This window comes from Podarcis tiliguerta (genome assembly GCF_965153285.1).
Source record: "Podarcis tiliguerta genome assembly, chromosome: 1".
In the NCBI taxonomy this organism is placed as follows: domain Eukaryota; kingdom Metazoa; phylum Chordata; class Lepidosauria; order Squamata; family Lacertidae; genus Podarcis; species Podarcis tiliguerta.
Genome location: NC_139534.1, coordinates 112,768,655 through 112,785,000, shown reverse-complemented (window position 1 = coordinate 112,785,000; position 16,346 = coordinate 112,768,655). Strand labels below are relative to the sequence as shown.

At 41.8% G+C, this 16,346-nt stretch overlaps 1 protein-coding gene across 4 annotated transcripts in view; it reads left to right on the top strand.

The window, feature by feature from the left end:
* The window catches only part of TC2N (tandem C2 domains, nuclear), a 35,881-nt gene extending 19,927 nt beyond the window's left edge, over positions 1–15,954 (top strand). For all 4 annotated transcript variants that reach the window (XM_083437499.1, XM_083437498.1, XM_083437496.1 and 1 more), the window contains exons 5-12: positions 1,501–1,592; positions 2,697–2,772; positions 4,801–4,901; positions 6,052–6,168; positions 8,103–8,294; positions 10,094–10,208; positions 10,857–11,056; positions 14,541–15,954. In XM_083437499.1, coding sequence (XP_083293625.1) covers positions 1,501–1,592; positions 2,697–2,772; positions 4,801–4,901; positions 6,052–6,168; positions 8,103–8,294; positions 10,094–10,208; positions 10,857–11,056; positions 14,541–14,651 — 1,004 coding nt within the window. In that variant the 3' untranslated portion in view covers positions 14,652–15,954. The remainder of the gene's footprint in view (positions 1–1,500; positions 1,593–2,696; positions 2,773–4,800; positions 4,902–6,051; positions 6,169–8,102; positions 8,295–10,093; positions 10,209–10,856; positions 11,057–14,540) is intronic.
* The last annotated feature ends 392 nt before the right edge of the window (positions 15,955–16,346 follow it).

Genomic DNA, 16,346 nt, shown 5'->3' with positions numbered 1-16,346 from the left:
TGATCTCAGAACCACTGGCAGTCATCTTTGAGAATTCCTGGAGAACAGGCGAAGTCCCGGCAGACTGGAGGAGGGCAAATGTTGTCCCTATTTTCAAAAAGGGGAAAAGAGAGGACCCAAATAATTACCGCCCAGTCAGTCTAACATCAATACCAGGGAAGATTCTGGAGCAGATCATTAAGCAAACAATCTGTGAGCACCTAGAAAGGAATGCTGTGATCACCAATAGTCAGCATGGATTTCTGAAAAATAAGTCATGTCAGACTAACCTGATCTCATTTTTTGACAGAATTACAAGCCTGGTAGATGAAGGGAACGCAGTGGATGTAGTCTACCTTGATTTCAGCAAGGCATTTGACAAGGTGCCCCATGATATTCTTGTAAAGAAGCTGGTAAAATGCGGTCTTGACTATGCTACCACTCAGTGGATTTGTAACTGGCTGACTGACCGGACCCAAAGGGTGCTCATCAATGGTTCCTCTTCATCCTGGAGAAGAGTGACTAGTGGGGTGCCACAGGGTTCTGTCTTGGGCCCGGTCTTATTCAACATCTTTATCAACGACTTGGATGATGGACTCAAGGGCATCCTGATCAAATTTGCAGATGACACCAAACTGGGAGGGGTGGCTAACACCCCAGAAGACAGGATCACACTTCAAAACGACCTTGACAGATTAGAGAACTGGGCCAAAACAAACAAGATGAATTTTAACAGGGAGAAATGTAAAGTATTGCACTTGGGCAAAAAAAAAATGAGAGGCACAAATACAAGATGGGTGACACCTGGCTTGAGAGGATCTAGGAGTCTTGGTTGACCACAAACTTAACATGAGCCAACAGTGTGACGCGGCAGCTAAAAAAGCCAATGCAATTCTGGGCTGCATCAATAGGAGTATAGCATCTAGATCAAGGGAAGTTATAGTGCCACTGTATTCTGCTCTGGTCAGACCTCACCTGGAGTACTGTGTCCAGTTCTGGGCACCACAGTTCAAGAAGGACACTGACAAACTAGAACGTGTACAGAGGAGGGCAACCAAAATGGTCAAAGGCCTGGAAACAATGCCTTATGAGGATCAGCTAAGGGAGCTGGGCATGTTTAGCCTGGAGAAGAGGAGGTTAAGGGGTGATATGATAGCCATGTTCAAATATATAAAAGGATGTCACATAGAGGAGGGAGAAAGGTTGTTTTCTGCTGCTCCAGAGAAGCGGACACGGAGCAATGGATACAAACTACAAGAAAGAAGATTCCACCTAAACATTAGGAAGAACTTCCTGACAGTAAGAGCTGTTCGACAGTGGAATTTGCTGCCAAGGAGTGTGGTGGAGTCTCCTTCTTTGGAGGTCTTTAAGCAGAGGCTTGACAACCATATGTCAGGAGTGCTCTGATGGTGTTTCCTGCTTGGCAGGGGGTTGGACTCGATGACCCTTGTGGTCTCTTCCAACTCTATGATTCTATGATTCTATGATTTAAACAAAGGGTCTCTCTTCGTTTCTTTTCAGTTTGTGACTTAAGGAGCTCCACATTGCCAGCCTCGTCTTCTCTAAGTCACTCTATGTTTGACCTTACAAGTCCACCCCACCGATTTATGCAGGTAATAAATTCTTTTCATAACTTAAAGGCTGCACCCACCAAGAAGCAAGCTTTCTTCTCCTACATTGTTAACCTTATTCTTTGGGTGCTTCCAATGGCTGACTCAGTTATGTTAGAAATTATCTCATCCTTTTTCAGAGTCCTGCTTCGCTGGATTCAAATGCATTTTCTTTGTGAAAATTTGTGGCTGTGTTAGCAAAAGTATGGAAAGTGATTGGCAAAGCACTTTGCATCTAATTTCAGTGCATAACTGGACGTTATTGCCCTTAGAAGTCATTGTAATGTGCATTGAAAAAAGGACACATTTATAGTCATAATACCCACAGTAGTGTACACCAGGAACAATTCCAGAATGCCTAAATGGAGTATATATAGGCCACAACACTTGCTGGGCGGCAGGTAGTAGTTAAAATATGATTGAGGGGAAAATCAGGAGTGGGTTTAGGACTGTCCAGTGTTCCCTGTCTTATATGCATTTGCAAGTCCCTCTGGAATTTTTCTTGTTAGGCCAATCTGTAACTATTTTCGTGATGCATGAAATTGGTGAAGGCGCTAGAGATGTTCTCCTCAAACTTCAATGGGTTTCACATGCCCTTTCAAGAGGTGCTCACAAACTGTTGTCAATGCATTTGGAGAATCATAGAATTGTAAAACTGAAAAGGAACCCCAAGGGTCATCCAGACCAACTCCCTGCAATGCATGGGGATAAAGCAACTTTGGCTTAAACTCAGACTAAACAGCATTTACAGTGTGGCTCAGCTTCCAAGTTACACCTTCCAAGTTGTGGCAGCAACATGATATGAAATTGGATAAATATGCACGATACTGTCGTATGCTACAGTCCAGTTGTAGGGTTTTGCTACTTTAGTCCCATTTACTTCAATGGGATTTAAGAAGCACCAGTGTGGGCTAGATTGTGGCCAAATTCCAGTTTTTCTTGCTTTGCAATAGCATTTCAGGTTGAAGGGACGAGCCAGTGTCTTCCATAGTAGCTCCTTTTCTTCATTTGCTATTGACAAGCTGTGTGAGTTTGAATAGGTGGTCTTATATCCCTGGTTGTTGTTTTCTCGTTGACTGATCAGGTACATTTTTGTTTTTTTGACAGAGATATGATTCAGTCTCCAGTGTTCCAAGCAGCACTTCATCCAGGAAGGACTCGCACGGTAGTAACAGGAGTCTAGGTAATAAACACTGTTTGTTCATCCTCTTTCAAATCTGAAAGTAAATCTGAGGCTTAGACATGACATCAAGAATATGGACATTTTGTTACTGCAAATACAAGTCACATGCTGCTTACGGAAGTATTTCCCGAAGACACACCTGTGTCTGATCTGTAAAAATGAAAGAGCTAATCATCCAGTTCTTTCTGGGGAGAAGCTTGTGAGTTTCAGAATATGGAGCTTTTCCATGCGCAAGTGTGTCAAAAGACACGAGCCATTATAGTTTATATATTACGTTTTTACAGATCTTTCAGGAACGACTAAGGTTGTGCCTCTCTGACTGAAACTTGCAGATTTGTTCTGCTTCAGCCTTGTTATTCCTACCGGTTTTTAGTACTGTAGCACAGCTACAATGATTTCAGTGCTCCAGAGCATAAGGATTTGCACTTCCAAAGAAGGATACAGCACAGCCAGTGTGTGGGAAAGTCTTTTGCAGAAAGCCATTTGCAATCTGTTTAAGAACAAAGCTCTGAAGGACGATATTGTCTCATTGGAATAACACCTGTGTCAGTATTGCCCAGCCAGCAAATGGAGAAAAGCAATGCCGGCGAGCTCATGGCTTGCTCATGGTAAGCCATTAAGCAATGACTGGCAGTATCTTGAGCCACACTGCAGGCACAGCTTAGTCAGAGCTCAAGCCCGAGTTGCTCTATCGCCATGAATATGAGTTCCAGTTCAAATATGTAGAAGTAGAATGTCTACTTGCTCTATTTAATTGATACATGAGGGTGGGACAGGATGAAAGCTTACATATTTGAATCCTTCTCCATGTAATTGGAAAGCTAGCATGTCCGAGTGGAGGGGTTTTGACATGACACTGCACACAGATGGCGCCTTTTCATGGAAGCACTCGAATATGGAGGTCCCTACATGCAGCCTGAATTGGTACAAACCAGAATGGACTGTACCATGTGCTTTTTCTGAATGTTTGATTCTGGTCTATGGAGAGTCTGTTCCTAGAGAGGTTCATTTAGTTGGAAGCCCACAGTAAAGGCAATGGCTGTAAGCTGAGTAGTCGGGTTCTGTTGTAAGCAGGGAGCTGGGTATTGGGGAAATATGAGATGACTGATTGGAATACAACATGGTTAAGAAAATACATCAGATTTTCAGGATGTAGTAGGTCAGGTCATTGTTGCCAACATGATAAATCAGGCAAGCAGTCATTTTGGAATCAAGTTGAAGTGCTATCCCATCTAATTAGAAAAGGATAAGTGCAGTTGCCTTGGCTTTTGTTTTATTATCACCTTGTTATTATGTTTGGACAGCCACCTGGTTCAGGTATCCAGCTCAGGAATACATCTGTCCTGAGATTGCCCTTTTTATAAGGCACTTTTAAGAGAACTGACCTTGCTGTGTGATCAAAACATGACTTCCAACTTGTGCCTTACTAGGGCGAAGAATTTAATGAAATTAAATCACACTTAAATGAAATTAGTTGTATGTGGCATGTGACAGACAGGAAGATAACTACCCCATAAATGAAGGAGAAACATGAAAACTCCTTCAGGGTCAGAATGTACAACATTACCAAGTTACAGCTGCTATTTTCAGGCAAAGGTTCTGTGCCTTTTGGCAAAACTTTTATGGGAGTGGATATACAACAGTGAAAAGGTTCACCTGTTTTGTCCTATTAGTATAGATGTTAAGCACTACAGAGCTCTCCAAGGGAAAAAAGTTGCAACCTTATATAATTTGTTAATACAATTTCAAGAAACCTCCAACAATGATTTTTACTTGGGATTAACAAATAGTTGAAACAGCTTTAGAAACACTTGCAGCACTTCAATGCACAACTGCTATATTTCCCCGTGGGTCATCCATCCATGAATCCTGGCGATAACAGGAGCGTGATGAATTATAAATGGAAATAAATAGTGAGGCTGCTGTTTTACAACGATAACATTGCTGATAATCCTGGTTCACCAATTTGAACAGTGCTTTGCAGTCTTTGAGAACAAGTCCTAAAAGAGTTCTTGGCTTTATCCACAGATACCATTACGTTATCAGGTGATGAGCGAGAATTTGGCAGGCTTAATGTGAAGGTGTGCTACGTTCCTCACGTTGAACAGATCTGGATCACAATCTTGAAAGTAAGTGAGCCTAGCAAGACCTCGAGAACTGAGTTCACAGTTAGTCTTACACTGGTGATGTTGGGCAGGAGTTTAGCTTGTGCACCTCCATCCTACTTCTCTAAAGCACAAACAGATCCGTTGGCCCTTCTCTTCTTTCTGTCCGTGGCTGTCAGGGCAGCATACCACACTGTGATGCAATATGAAAGGACACTTTCTATTGTGGATCGGTAAAAGGAGTTCATCAGTTGTTGTTTAACATTATTCTTTCGCAAGACCCTGAGGAAATGGAGTCTCTGTTGGGCCTTTCTGACCACCTGAGTTATGTTGATTTTCCAAGTGAGGTCCTCACTAAGGTAAACTCCCAGGAATTTAAAGGAGGAGAGTCTCTCCACACAGCCCCCCCCCCCCGATATACAACGGGGCAGGTTCCCCTCTCTTCCTCCGGAAGTCCAACACCATCTCCTTTTGTCTTACTAATATTTGGGTGCAAGTTATTCTCTAAGCACCATGTAGATACTTTTTGAACCTCCTCCCTGTTCGCTGTTTCATCTCCGCCTGCAATTAGGCCCATTACGGTAGTATCATCTGCAAACTTAATAATTACTGTAGATGATAAGAAATGGAATTACCTTATACTGAGTCAATCATTGGTCCTTCTAGTTCACAAATTTCTACTATGACTAGCACCTGCTCTGTGATATCCTTGTAACAGGAGATGTGAGGGTCTGAATCTGGGCGCGTGTGCATACAAAGCTTCGTCTCAACAACACCATGTGTGTTATTTGGAGAGGAAATGTTGTTTGGAGGGAGGGGGTTCCTACTGGCTTAAGCTAACAAATATTCTGTGGTGATTTTTTTGTTGTGTCAATCTGTTAATCTAATGTTGACCAGTTCGGTGTTGGGGTGAGGCTTGCATGCTAACAAGCATCTTGGAGGGAGACCCATTGCAAAATGGTTTCTCCGCCCCCCCCCCCCCAGCTAGTGCTCTCTAAATCTGCAAAAGTTTGCCTGAGATTCTATGAGGTTGGAGAACCACATTCTTATAGGGAGAGGGTTGAAAATAGCAGTACCTACAAATAAGGCAGGAACGTTAAAGCAAGCAAATAAACCAGACAAGCAGTTTGGTTGCCGGTAGGATAAAAGCCGTTTTCTATTTCCAAAATTGCAGTGCAAAGATCTGAGCTGGTCATCTAGCCTTGGAGAAAACCCCCACATTTCCATCAAAGGAACTATTACACTGCCCAAGCCAGTGCAATTCAGATGCTCACCAAAGGAAGCTTCCAGTGTAAGTGACACTTTAAAAAAATCTTGATTCCCCCCCCCCAATCCCCGTATGTGAATCACTGTTTTCAAGAACTGCTAGAGATCCCCCCACTGAATCTTACAGGCCAATAGCCCTAGTCAATCAAGATGAAGGAATCCTGTCTGCTGGTCTTGTGCAGAGGCTAAATTGTTTTATCACTTAATTATATCCATAGAGACCAAGCCAGCTTTATGCCAGGGTGTCATGTAAGGAACTATTCAGTGGCTACTAAACCTTGTAAATTTTTGCAAGCACTTGGGGACCCCTGTTGTCCTCTCAGCGCTTTTGATAGTTTTAAGTTTCATGCTGTGTTAGAAAAGCTGCAAATTGGAGAAGGGATTTTGCACCTGGTAATATGGCTCTATTCTAATTCAAAAGCGGTAATTAGAGTTGATACCTTTGATTACTCACCAGTTGTTCTGGATAGGATGGGTGGTGCCCCTTATTGCTTCCCTTGTTCACAGTGGCAGATAGAGTCCGGACCAAGCCTGACATTAAAAGGCACACATAGCCTTTTCACTGATCTTATAACGTTATCTGACCTGGAGAGAGGTCTGCAGGAGCAGGAGTTAGAATCTTTTAAGAGCGTAGCAGGACTAGAAGTCAATTACACCGATTTGATATCCATGTGCTTCAATTTAACATAGGAAAATGAGTGTTTGCTGGTGCATAGGGCTGAGCTTACCTTAAAGGAGGCTACTTTTAAATATGAGTGCTGGTGACTCTAAAGACATTGCACAACTTAAGAGGCAAAATAACGGCCCATTGTTGAACCCTCCCACCAATGTAACAACTTTGCTGTCCATTCAGTGTAGTGTGTGCCTCATTGCTTATGGCATTTGTTGTCATATGGATCACTTGGGCAGCAATGTGATTTTGAGAGGATTACAAACTCTTACTGGTAGAGTCTCTATACCTCTAACAGCTGCATAATTTTTTTTGAAACCTCCTTCCATCTCTGAATCCCTATGGCAGAGTAAGTTTTGCCTACTGATTTCTGCCTGTTATGTAGCTGTTAAAGGCACAGAAGCCCTGCCAGGAAAAAAATTGGCAACCCTATGTTTTTCCAGAGTTCTGTTTTTCTAGGGTCCCTCCCCTTCTGCATTAAAGCATACCATGCAGCATGTTGCTGTGATCTTCTTGTTTTGCTTGAGCTTAAGCCAGGGACAAGTGTCTACACCTGTCACTTCAATTACATCTATCTGTCACAGTCGGAATCTGGGGGGGAGTTACACAGTTGTGTGCATTTAGGTTTTTGTTTTGGGCTTCGTTTTCAGAGGCTTCCTGTGAAGTCTTGAGACCTTCTCAGAACTGTTAATAGCTGCTTGATCAGTCCTGGCATGAGCCTTATGTCCATACTCTTTCCCCTTCAGTTCTCCACGTGTAAACAATGGCATTCCAAAAAGCATCAGGCTTTGTTCTCTGGGGACCTTTCCACCCCATGAGTTCATCACAGCAGATGTAGCATTATCCATTATCCAGACAGTTCTATAGGACCAGCCCACGCTTTAAGACTGACATCTGAACTCCTGCTTCCTATCATGTTGCTACATGAGATTATGCAACCAGTGGAGATCTGACAGGTTCCCTCTTTTTTTTGTTCTGTTCATAAGAATCTTTATTAATTTCTGCAGCCTGCTGCTTTTATGGAAGCTTATGGATCGTTTCTCCTTAATTTTTTGATCCTGCTATTTTTAGAAGGGTGCTTCCCCACTGCTTTTGGATGACTGCTAATGTACAGATAGCACCAGAGATGAGAATCTAGGTGTTACAATCAACTGGAAAGCGCCTATTGTTTATTTCTAAACTGCCATCGGCTTTAATAAAGCGCTATAGTGCTGCTGGTGTGTTTGCTGTTAGGATTAGGTTCACCGTTTTGATTGTTCCATTATGTAATTATTATCCTTTCCTTGTAGGAAATTGAATTCATGGAAACATTTGTATTTGCCATCAAACTGCAACTTCTGCAGACTGCGAGGCTTGTCTTCAAAGTACAAGCTCAGATTCCTAGGAAGAAAACTATCGGGGAATGTGTTTTGCCGCTGCGAGAGCTCAGCTCACAAGAAACAGACAACTGGCTGGCAGTAGCACCTCCTTCCAAAGCTTCAGTAAGTTACTGTGTTCTAAGGAGCATTGGAAGTCATCTGGAATGAACATTGCTTAGGGCACATCTGAGTACTGACTAGGATTCTGAAACTGATCCTTTATCATCATTTTAAAAGCAACTGCATTGATCCTGAAAATACAACAAACAAAATGCTGTTTACTTCTTGTGCCTTCTACTAAGTTATTCCTTGATAACTATCAACATGATAACCTGAATGAAGAACACTCTAGCTATGTTAACTCCACTTTAATAATAGGTTCTGCATTCTGAGGTTGGATCACAGAAAAAGACTCTGCCCTTCCTTGATGCAAGATGGGCAATCCTAGATAACTTGGAATGTAAGAAAACTAAGGGCTTGTCCACACTTCTGCTTGTCCTGTGTTTATTATTATTATTATTATTATTATTATTATTTACTTATACCCTGTCCATCTGGCCGGGCCTCCCCAGCCACTCTGGGTGGCTCCCAACAGAATATTAAAAACACAATAAAACTGCCTTCAGATGTCTTCTAAAAGTCAGGTAGTTGTTTATTTCCTTGGCATTCCACATAGCAGGTGCCACTACCAAGAAGGCCCTCTGCCTGGTTCCCTGTAACCTCACTTCTAACCATGAGTCCGGGCAGTTTTGTCTTTGCCCTGCTGCTTTCCTGCAGGAAAAAAATACTCTTTAGCACTAACTCAGAACAAACATAAATCTGGGGAAAACACAGTTGATGTTTTCTCTGATTCAGCAGTAAACAGTGGGATTTCCCCAGGGGAAAGCAGTTGGGGAAGCGTGGATGAACACTAAATTATTGGTTCCCTATAGTATACAGCTGTTGCATCTCATGCAATACACCTAAGCACAATTCAGTAAAATTAATTTATATTCTATTCTGAAAAATCTATGAACGTCATAGAATATCACAACCTTGAAATACAACTGCTCTTTGGCTGATGGGTAACAATCAGGTGTTCTGAAAACATTTAATTCTTCATGAAATAATGATTTTTAAATGGATTTTGGTTCTTAGTAGTTCTCTGTCCTGGTAATCAGCTCTTCCTTTCCTCCCTGAGATTGTGTACTCTGAAGCAAAACTTGACTTAGGGAGAAAACCTCCATAATCTGTAGCCAACAACAACTGGTTGCTAAGAGTTCTGAGGAAAACATTGTGAATCTTTGGCTAATTTATGGTGTATGCTGAATCTGAAACTGTTACAGCTGCGATGGACAGAGGCAATAAACTTTTTTTTTAACTGTACTTGGGCATGCTTATGACACAGAAAAATAGGGATTAGATAGGCAGATGTATTCAACCTACCAGGTGGTGGGTGGATTTTAATTATGGAGCCTTGCTACTATAGAGTTTTACACAAAGGAGTCATGTTGTGGCCTCACGTATTAAGCTTTGGCGGGACAGGTTCCAAAGAACCATGAAATTAATTTTGTGAGTCCAGTGGAATTGCTTTTCTTCTAACAACAGCCTGCGGGAGTGGAGGTGGGAATCCTGCTGTCTAAAGAAAATAGATTCCACATTGCTGGTGCAAGCTTCTTTCCATGAGCTTATGTGGCTATTTGGATTCTGGCTTAGAAATTCTAACACATTTGGGCAGGGTTGCGACATTTCAACCCAGAATGTGCACGAGCCCACCGGTCCAACACTCCCAAGTAAGCTGGCATTCCTCGTATGCGTCATAACAGAAAGTAATTCATAACATCTGATCTCTTCACTTATAATATAGACCTTCTGTTTCAGAGCTGTACAACTTGGCTCAGAGTTAAATGGAATATGACTTTGCATTCTTATTTTCCGTCCAGGTGTCCCCTGCAGAAATGAAAATAGGCACCTGTTTTCAAGCAGTAAACAGTAGGATCCAGTTGCAAATTTTTGAAGCCCAGAACCTCCCAAGCTCCAGCACACCACTGTCTTCAAGTAAGTATTGCAATGATTTTATATGTCCTTTTCTAGAATACTTTGTGGCAGACAAGCAGTTTGATTGCCAATAGTATATAGATCAGCCATTGTCAGTATTTGACATAAAGTCACCGGTGGAGTGCTAGCTAAATTTTACTTCCGTTATATATATATCTGTTCCAGTAGATATTCTACTGTCTGTGTTTGGTATGCAAAGCAAGCAACATGTTTGTTTTGTTAATTCTGTAATATAAGAGTAGTATTTATACAGTACTCTGATATGTATGGAGAGGTGCTCTGCCCTGTGTATGAAAATATGAGTAATAAGGGAAGCAACTATACTATTCTTGCAACCCCTCTCTTGCTCTTTTATTATAAATAATCTAATTCATAGGTTCTGCTACACTCTCTGGTGCAAGTCTGATCAAATGCTAAAGGTTTAAAGATGTCCCAAATTTTAGTTGCACCAGTTCAGTTCTATGGGAGAAAACAGGCAGGCAGGACTGCTGAGGATAAGGGGAAGTCCCTCCTTTAGAAAACTGTGACTGTGAAGAATATTTTAGTCCCTATTCCAGTGGTGGTGATGATGATGATGATGTTATCATCATTATTATTTATTTTGCCTGCCTGCCTGCCATCTCTTACTGCCATTTTCTTCCCTGCTAGATTATTTTGTAAAGGCTGCCATGCTTAGCACTGAAGGGCTGGTTGATAAGAAAAAGACCCGGCTACTGAAATCCACAAATGGTCGAGTGAAGTGGGGAGAAACTATGATTTTTCCAGTGAGCAACAATGAACATGGGATAAACTTCCTCATCAGACTATACAGCAGGAGCTCAGTGAGAAGAAAACACCTTCTGGGACAGGTTGGTTTATTTGTGTGTGTGTGTGCGCGCGCACACACACACACACACACACACACAACATTAAGCTGGAAATTAACGTGAGTCTGGCGTTTTAGAAGTCAGTTAGGTCATATCTCTGCTTTGGCGCTATGCTCTTTAAAGACCAAAAAATGCCTTCTGCTTATCAAATCTTGTGAATTTCAGCTTCAAGCTTCTTCCTGTGAAGTGCTAGTTAGTTAGCTCAACTTGAGACTAGATCTGGGATCCTAAACTCAAAATCCAAATGGAATGGACTTTGGCTTTGAGTCCTGGGGGACCTGCTCCTTGCCTTGCAGGCCTTTTCCCACTTGGCCAGAGGGAGCAGGGCCCTGACTGACTCCAGCTACAGAAGCTGAGGAGGCCAGAGACTATATTGTCTGTCTCTTAGTACATACCCAAGTCATGGACCCTCAGCCACCGCCTGCCATGGACCACCATTGGCTGGATTGGCAGCAACAGCTGCAGATATGTTCTATAAACATAGAAGACATCTGAAGGCAGTCCAGTATAGGGAAGCCTTTTTAAAGTTTAATGATTTTATATGTTGGGCAACCCAATCAGATGGGTGGGATGCAAACAAATTGTTGTTGTTGTTTATTAATTATTCTCTTGTTAATTATGCTGTTTTAAATATGCATTTTATCTCTGCCTTCCTTTAATAATGTTTTATTTTGAAACGTTTAAAATATATTTTTTTTTGTTAACTTTGCTATGCTAAATGTGCATTCTGCAGTTGACCTCCATTGTAATATTTTATTTTGAAATCTTTTAAGATAATATTTTAGTTTCCTGTTAATAATGTTGCCTTGAATGTATACTTTATATTTGGCTTTCTTCAGTAATGTGATGTTTTAATGTGCTGTACAGTGGTACCTCGGGTTACATATGCTTCAGGTTACAGTCTCTGCTAACCCAGAAATATTACCTCGGGTTAAGAACTTTACTTCAGGATGAGAACAGAAATCATGCTCCGGCAGCGTGGCAGCAGCAGGAGGCCCCATTAGCTAAAGTGGTGCTTCAGGTTAAGAACAGTTTCAGGTTAAGTACGGACCTCCGGAACGAATTAAGTACTTAACCTGAGGTACCACTGTAAATGATTCTGAGATTTTTTTCCTTAAAAATATAAAGTGATACAGAAATGAAATAATAATAATAATAATAATAATGATAGGTTTCCCAACCAGTGGCTCCCAGAATCCACATGCATCATTTCCCCACAAAAAAACAATCAAGCTAGCTGTTTGTGCAGGTTATACCCAATGCCTATGCACATACCCTATTACAGGGTGCCATATTACAAAAGATTACCAAAGGCTGCCCCTGCCAAGTTCCTCCCCAGAATGGCTGATGGAGAGAGGAATTTCCTTTCACTATATTAGCACAGTACGGATCTTTTATAGCAAAAGCCTAATCCGTCCCTGAAACCTCTACCATATCCAGTGCAGGTAACACCTCTAATTCTGCATTAATTGTCCCTCACAAGTAATGGATTTCCTCTAGCTATCATGAGGAATATGGGAAAGTGGCAATGAAGCTGTGGCCTTATTTGATCCAAAAGTATGTGCCTTGACGTGTTTTTCTCCCCTGAGTCGGGGAAGTGGGGGCCGTGGCCACGCAAGCTGCAGATTCTGTACATTCCACTGCTGTGCCCTTCCCCTTGTCCCTCTTACGTTCACTTGCACCGCTTGACTCTTGTGCTGCTCCTCAGGAGGGGACAAGGATGACTCCTGCTTTGGCATGTAGTAGAAGACACTGGTGACTTAGCCCTTTTGTCCTACAAAGGCAGCAGATTCTAGCCCTGAATATGTAGAATGTGGAAGGGGCATACCCCGTGACCTGATAAAGCCCCTGGACCGTACATTTCATACTAGTGGCCTGGCAGAGGTGCCCAATTGATGTAAACAGGAGCAAAGAGCCCAACAGACTCCTAACATAGGCTTCCTGAAATGAAACAAGTCACACATTTACTAGTGGAGGGCCATTGATGTACAAGGAGCTGGTTATCTGTTTGCATTACTCCTATTGAGGAGGAAATGTCAGCTCACAATTCCTCCACCAGCTGAGTAGGGCAAAAATGTGTTTTTAAACTGTTGCTTCCTGATTGTATAATAGAGTAAGCCTTCCAGTGTAAGGGAAGCTGCTCCCTGTGAGTAGATAGGATTGTCCTTCACCAAACTGGCTAATAAAACATGAACTGCGACTCTCTCATGTGAAATATTGAAACTAACTGACATTTAATCTTAACAGTCTTGCATGAGATGCATAAATCATGCACACTTCCAAGTACGGTAAAATCTCATTTTGCAATCTCCCCTACCTCTTGCCTCCTTCAACAACCCAGAAAGCACAATTGGCCAGCTTTAATAACATGTTCTGTTGCAGACATGTGCTTCAGGGATGTTTCCAAAGCACAGGCGTCCCCCAACTTACACAAGGGTTATGTTCTTGGCCCCCGTGTGCATAAGTGAAATCGGGTAAAGTGGGGAGCACCCTTTAAACGCTCTCTTCTGCTGCTACTGTATCCAAAAATATCCACACATAGAATTAAAGAGGCTGGAGGGCATGTGGGGGAAAGCAGCGGCAGGGAAGCTGAAAGCCTCAACTTCCGCAGAGGGAGTGTCTAAGCAGAGCGAAGGTTAAAGCCCATAAAAGCTAGGCTGGAGGTTAGCTTTTTGTTTGTTCTATACTCCTAAGAACATAAGAGCCTTCCTGGATCAAAGGCCTATCTAGTCCACCATCCTATTTGCCATAGTGGCCATCTAGGTGCCTGTGATGATAACCCTATAAGCACGAAGGCAATAGCACTCTTCCACTGTTGTTCCACAGCTATTGGGTCATGCTGCCTCAAACCTTGGAAGAAGCATGCAACTAGTAGCTTTATATTCCATGAATTTGTCTAGGCTTCCTTTTAAAGTCATTTTAAGTTGGGAAGCCATAATTGATAGCAGTGAATTTCTTCTGCAATGGAGCAATATTATTTAAAAACAGCAGCAGCAACAGGCCATTATAGTAATCCTTTGAACACCCCCCTCCCACAAAATACCATAGAAATATAAAATCAGATAACATCCATGGAAACATACCAAGCCTTGAGAGGTTATCTGGCTACAATGGTTGTTTGCATTTCAGTCTGTTTCTTTATTGTGATGTGTTTATAGTTACCTTGTTTTAATGTATTGTTTTCTTATGTTGTGTATCTGCTGTTGTAAACCACCTTGGGGATTTGCATGAAAGTATTTTAAACGATCAGATAAAATGGACAACTTACTACAACCCACAGCAATGATCCAGATTTTAAAAAACAAACATGTATAGACTGCTTCCCGCGTGTTTTAGCTTTTTCTTTTCTCACACTCTGTATTTATGTAAAGTTTTTTGTTGGTATGGTGACCAACAAGATAAATGTCAAAGATGGCTTTTTGGTGTGACCTTTGTAATGACCCCTGTGATTTCTCTTCCTCTGCAGGTCTGGCTGAGCAGTGACAGCAACAGTCCTGATGCTTCCGCTCAGTGGAGAGACACGATTGCCAATCCAGAGAAGGTTGTCGTTAAGTGGCATAACGTCAATCCAGCATGACGCTGGTGTGGGCAGTACTTTGGGAATTCATTGGGACTTGAGCCAAGAGGCTTCTGCACTTACTTAAAATAAACAATCATCCACTAAGACAGAAGGAAAATAAATACCTGCATTGACTGGTGTGTAAGGTCACTTCTGGAGAGGAAAGCAAGAGAAGGAGCTGTAGTGCTGAAAAAAAGGACACAAAGTGAAGAATCTTCACAATATCCATGGAATACAGAGGTCATCTTGCGAAGTTAAGGGCCCAACTACTGATCCTTTTGATAAGGATTAAAAGAACTTTCGTATATTTATGTTAGCTTTTCTTCTAACTTAAAGATCTAACTTAAAAATTACTTTGAAGACATTTTCCTTTTCTCCATGGAAACCCCTGCCTCAGTTACTGTTTTCTTTCTAAAACTGTTATGAGGGCACCGCTTAATAATTATTTCAGACATCTCTCAGCAGTCATCCCTTCGTGTTGAGCAAGCGATCTAAGACAGGCAGCAGGGGGCAGATTAGTATTTGACTGTTCAGAATCTTGGAATAAACTTTTTAAAGTAATTTTGAAGAATGCTTGCTTGTCATGAGCATTGGGCTTTAACGTGAGGGAGGGCTGGGCATTTCAAGACAACTCTTGCTACATGCAGAGAGCCTTTCAGTGCTTCTTCAAAGTGCCAGGTCATAGTACTTGCTCCTATTTGGGGGCCTAAGACTTAACTCACTGTGGTGAGCCAAGAGATGGAGTAACAGCAAATGAAAGCCTTTGCCCCTGTGAAGAATGAAAGTATTCTAACCTAGGAGGAAGATTGCCTATTTAATAAATGCTGGCTTGTGGCGCTGCATTGTAAAATGGGGAAATGTTTACTGGCAAAAATGCTCGTCAAATGTTCAACCCTTTAAAGTGTAATTTTAGCAGGCAGATGTGAATAGTTAATTGTAATATGGATACAATAAGTTGAATATGAAGACACAATGGCTAGGATGGAGAACCTTTAGGTCTCTAGATGTTGTCCCAGCCGGCATGGCCAATTAATACTGGAGCTGTAGCTCACCAACATCTGGAAGGTAACAGCTCAGCCATCCCTGATGTATGAACATGCTTAACTGGGTCAGTAGCTAAGGTTTCCAGTTGTAAATCCTGTACCATCTAACTTCTTAGAGCACTATGGTAAAAGACTGCAGAACTGCTGAGAACAAAGGATGCTGAGAGTGCATGTCTAGTTTGTTCCTATGTTGATGGTTCCCATCTAGCTCATATCAATCATGGCTAAACAGTTTATAATTTTATAAGTATTTAAGTAATTAAAGCTGATAATCTCAATTCTTTGTCTGGTTTGAAAATTATGTCTGGAACGATACACCTGAAAGGTCAATGGTGAATGAACCATAAATGGTAGATTATTGTGGGTTTAAACAAACAGAACAGTGATAAAACAGAGGGATATTTTTACAAGAGACAATTAACACAGCTGTTGCATTGCCTGTACTGGAAGGAAATGAGCTGTGATTAGACAATTGCATTGACAAACATGTTTCTTCTAAGCTAGAAATAAACCAGGTGACAGACTGCCAAGGCACATCAGAACTAGTAAAGAAAAGCTGTGGCTCAACTGGAAGCTGTTCCTACATTAAGGTCTGGGCACATTCCGTTTGAGAGAATGGAGGGGAACTTGGTTTGGTGATTATATTGTTAGAAAAGTTGGTGCCTTCCCC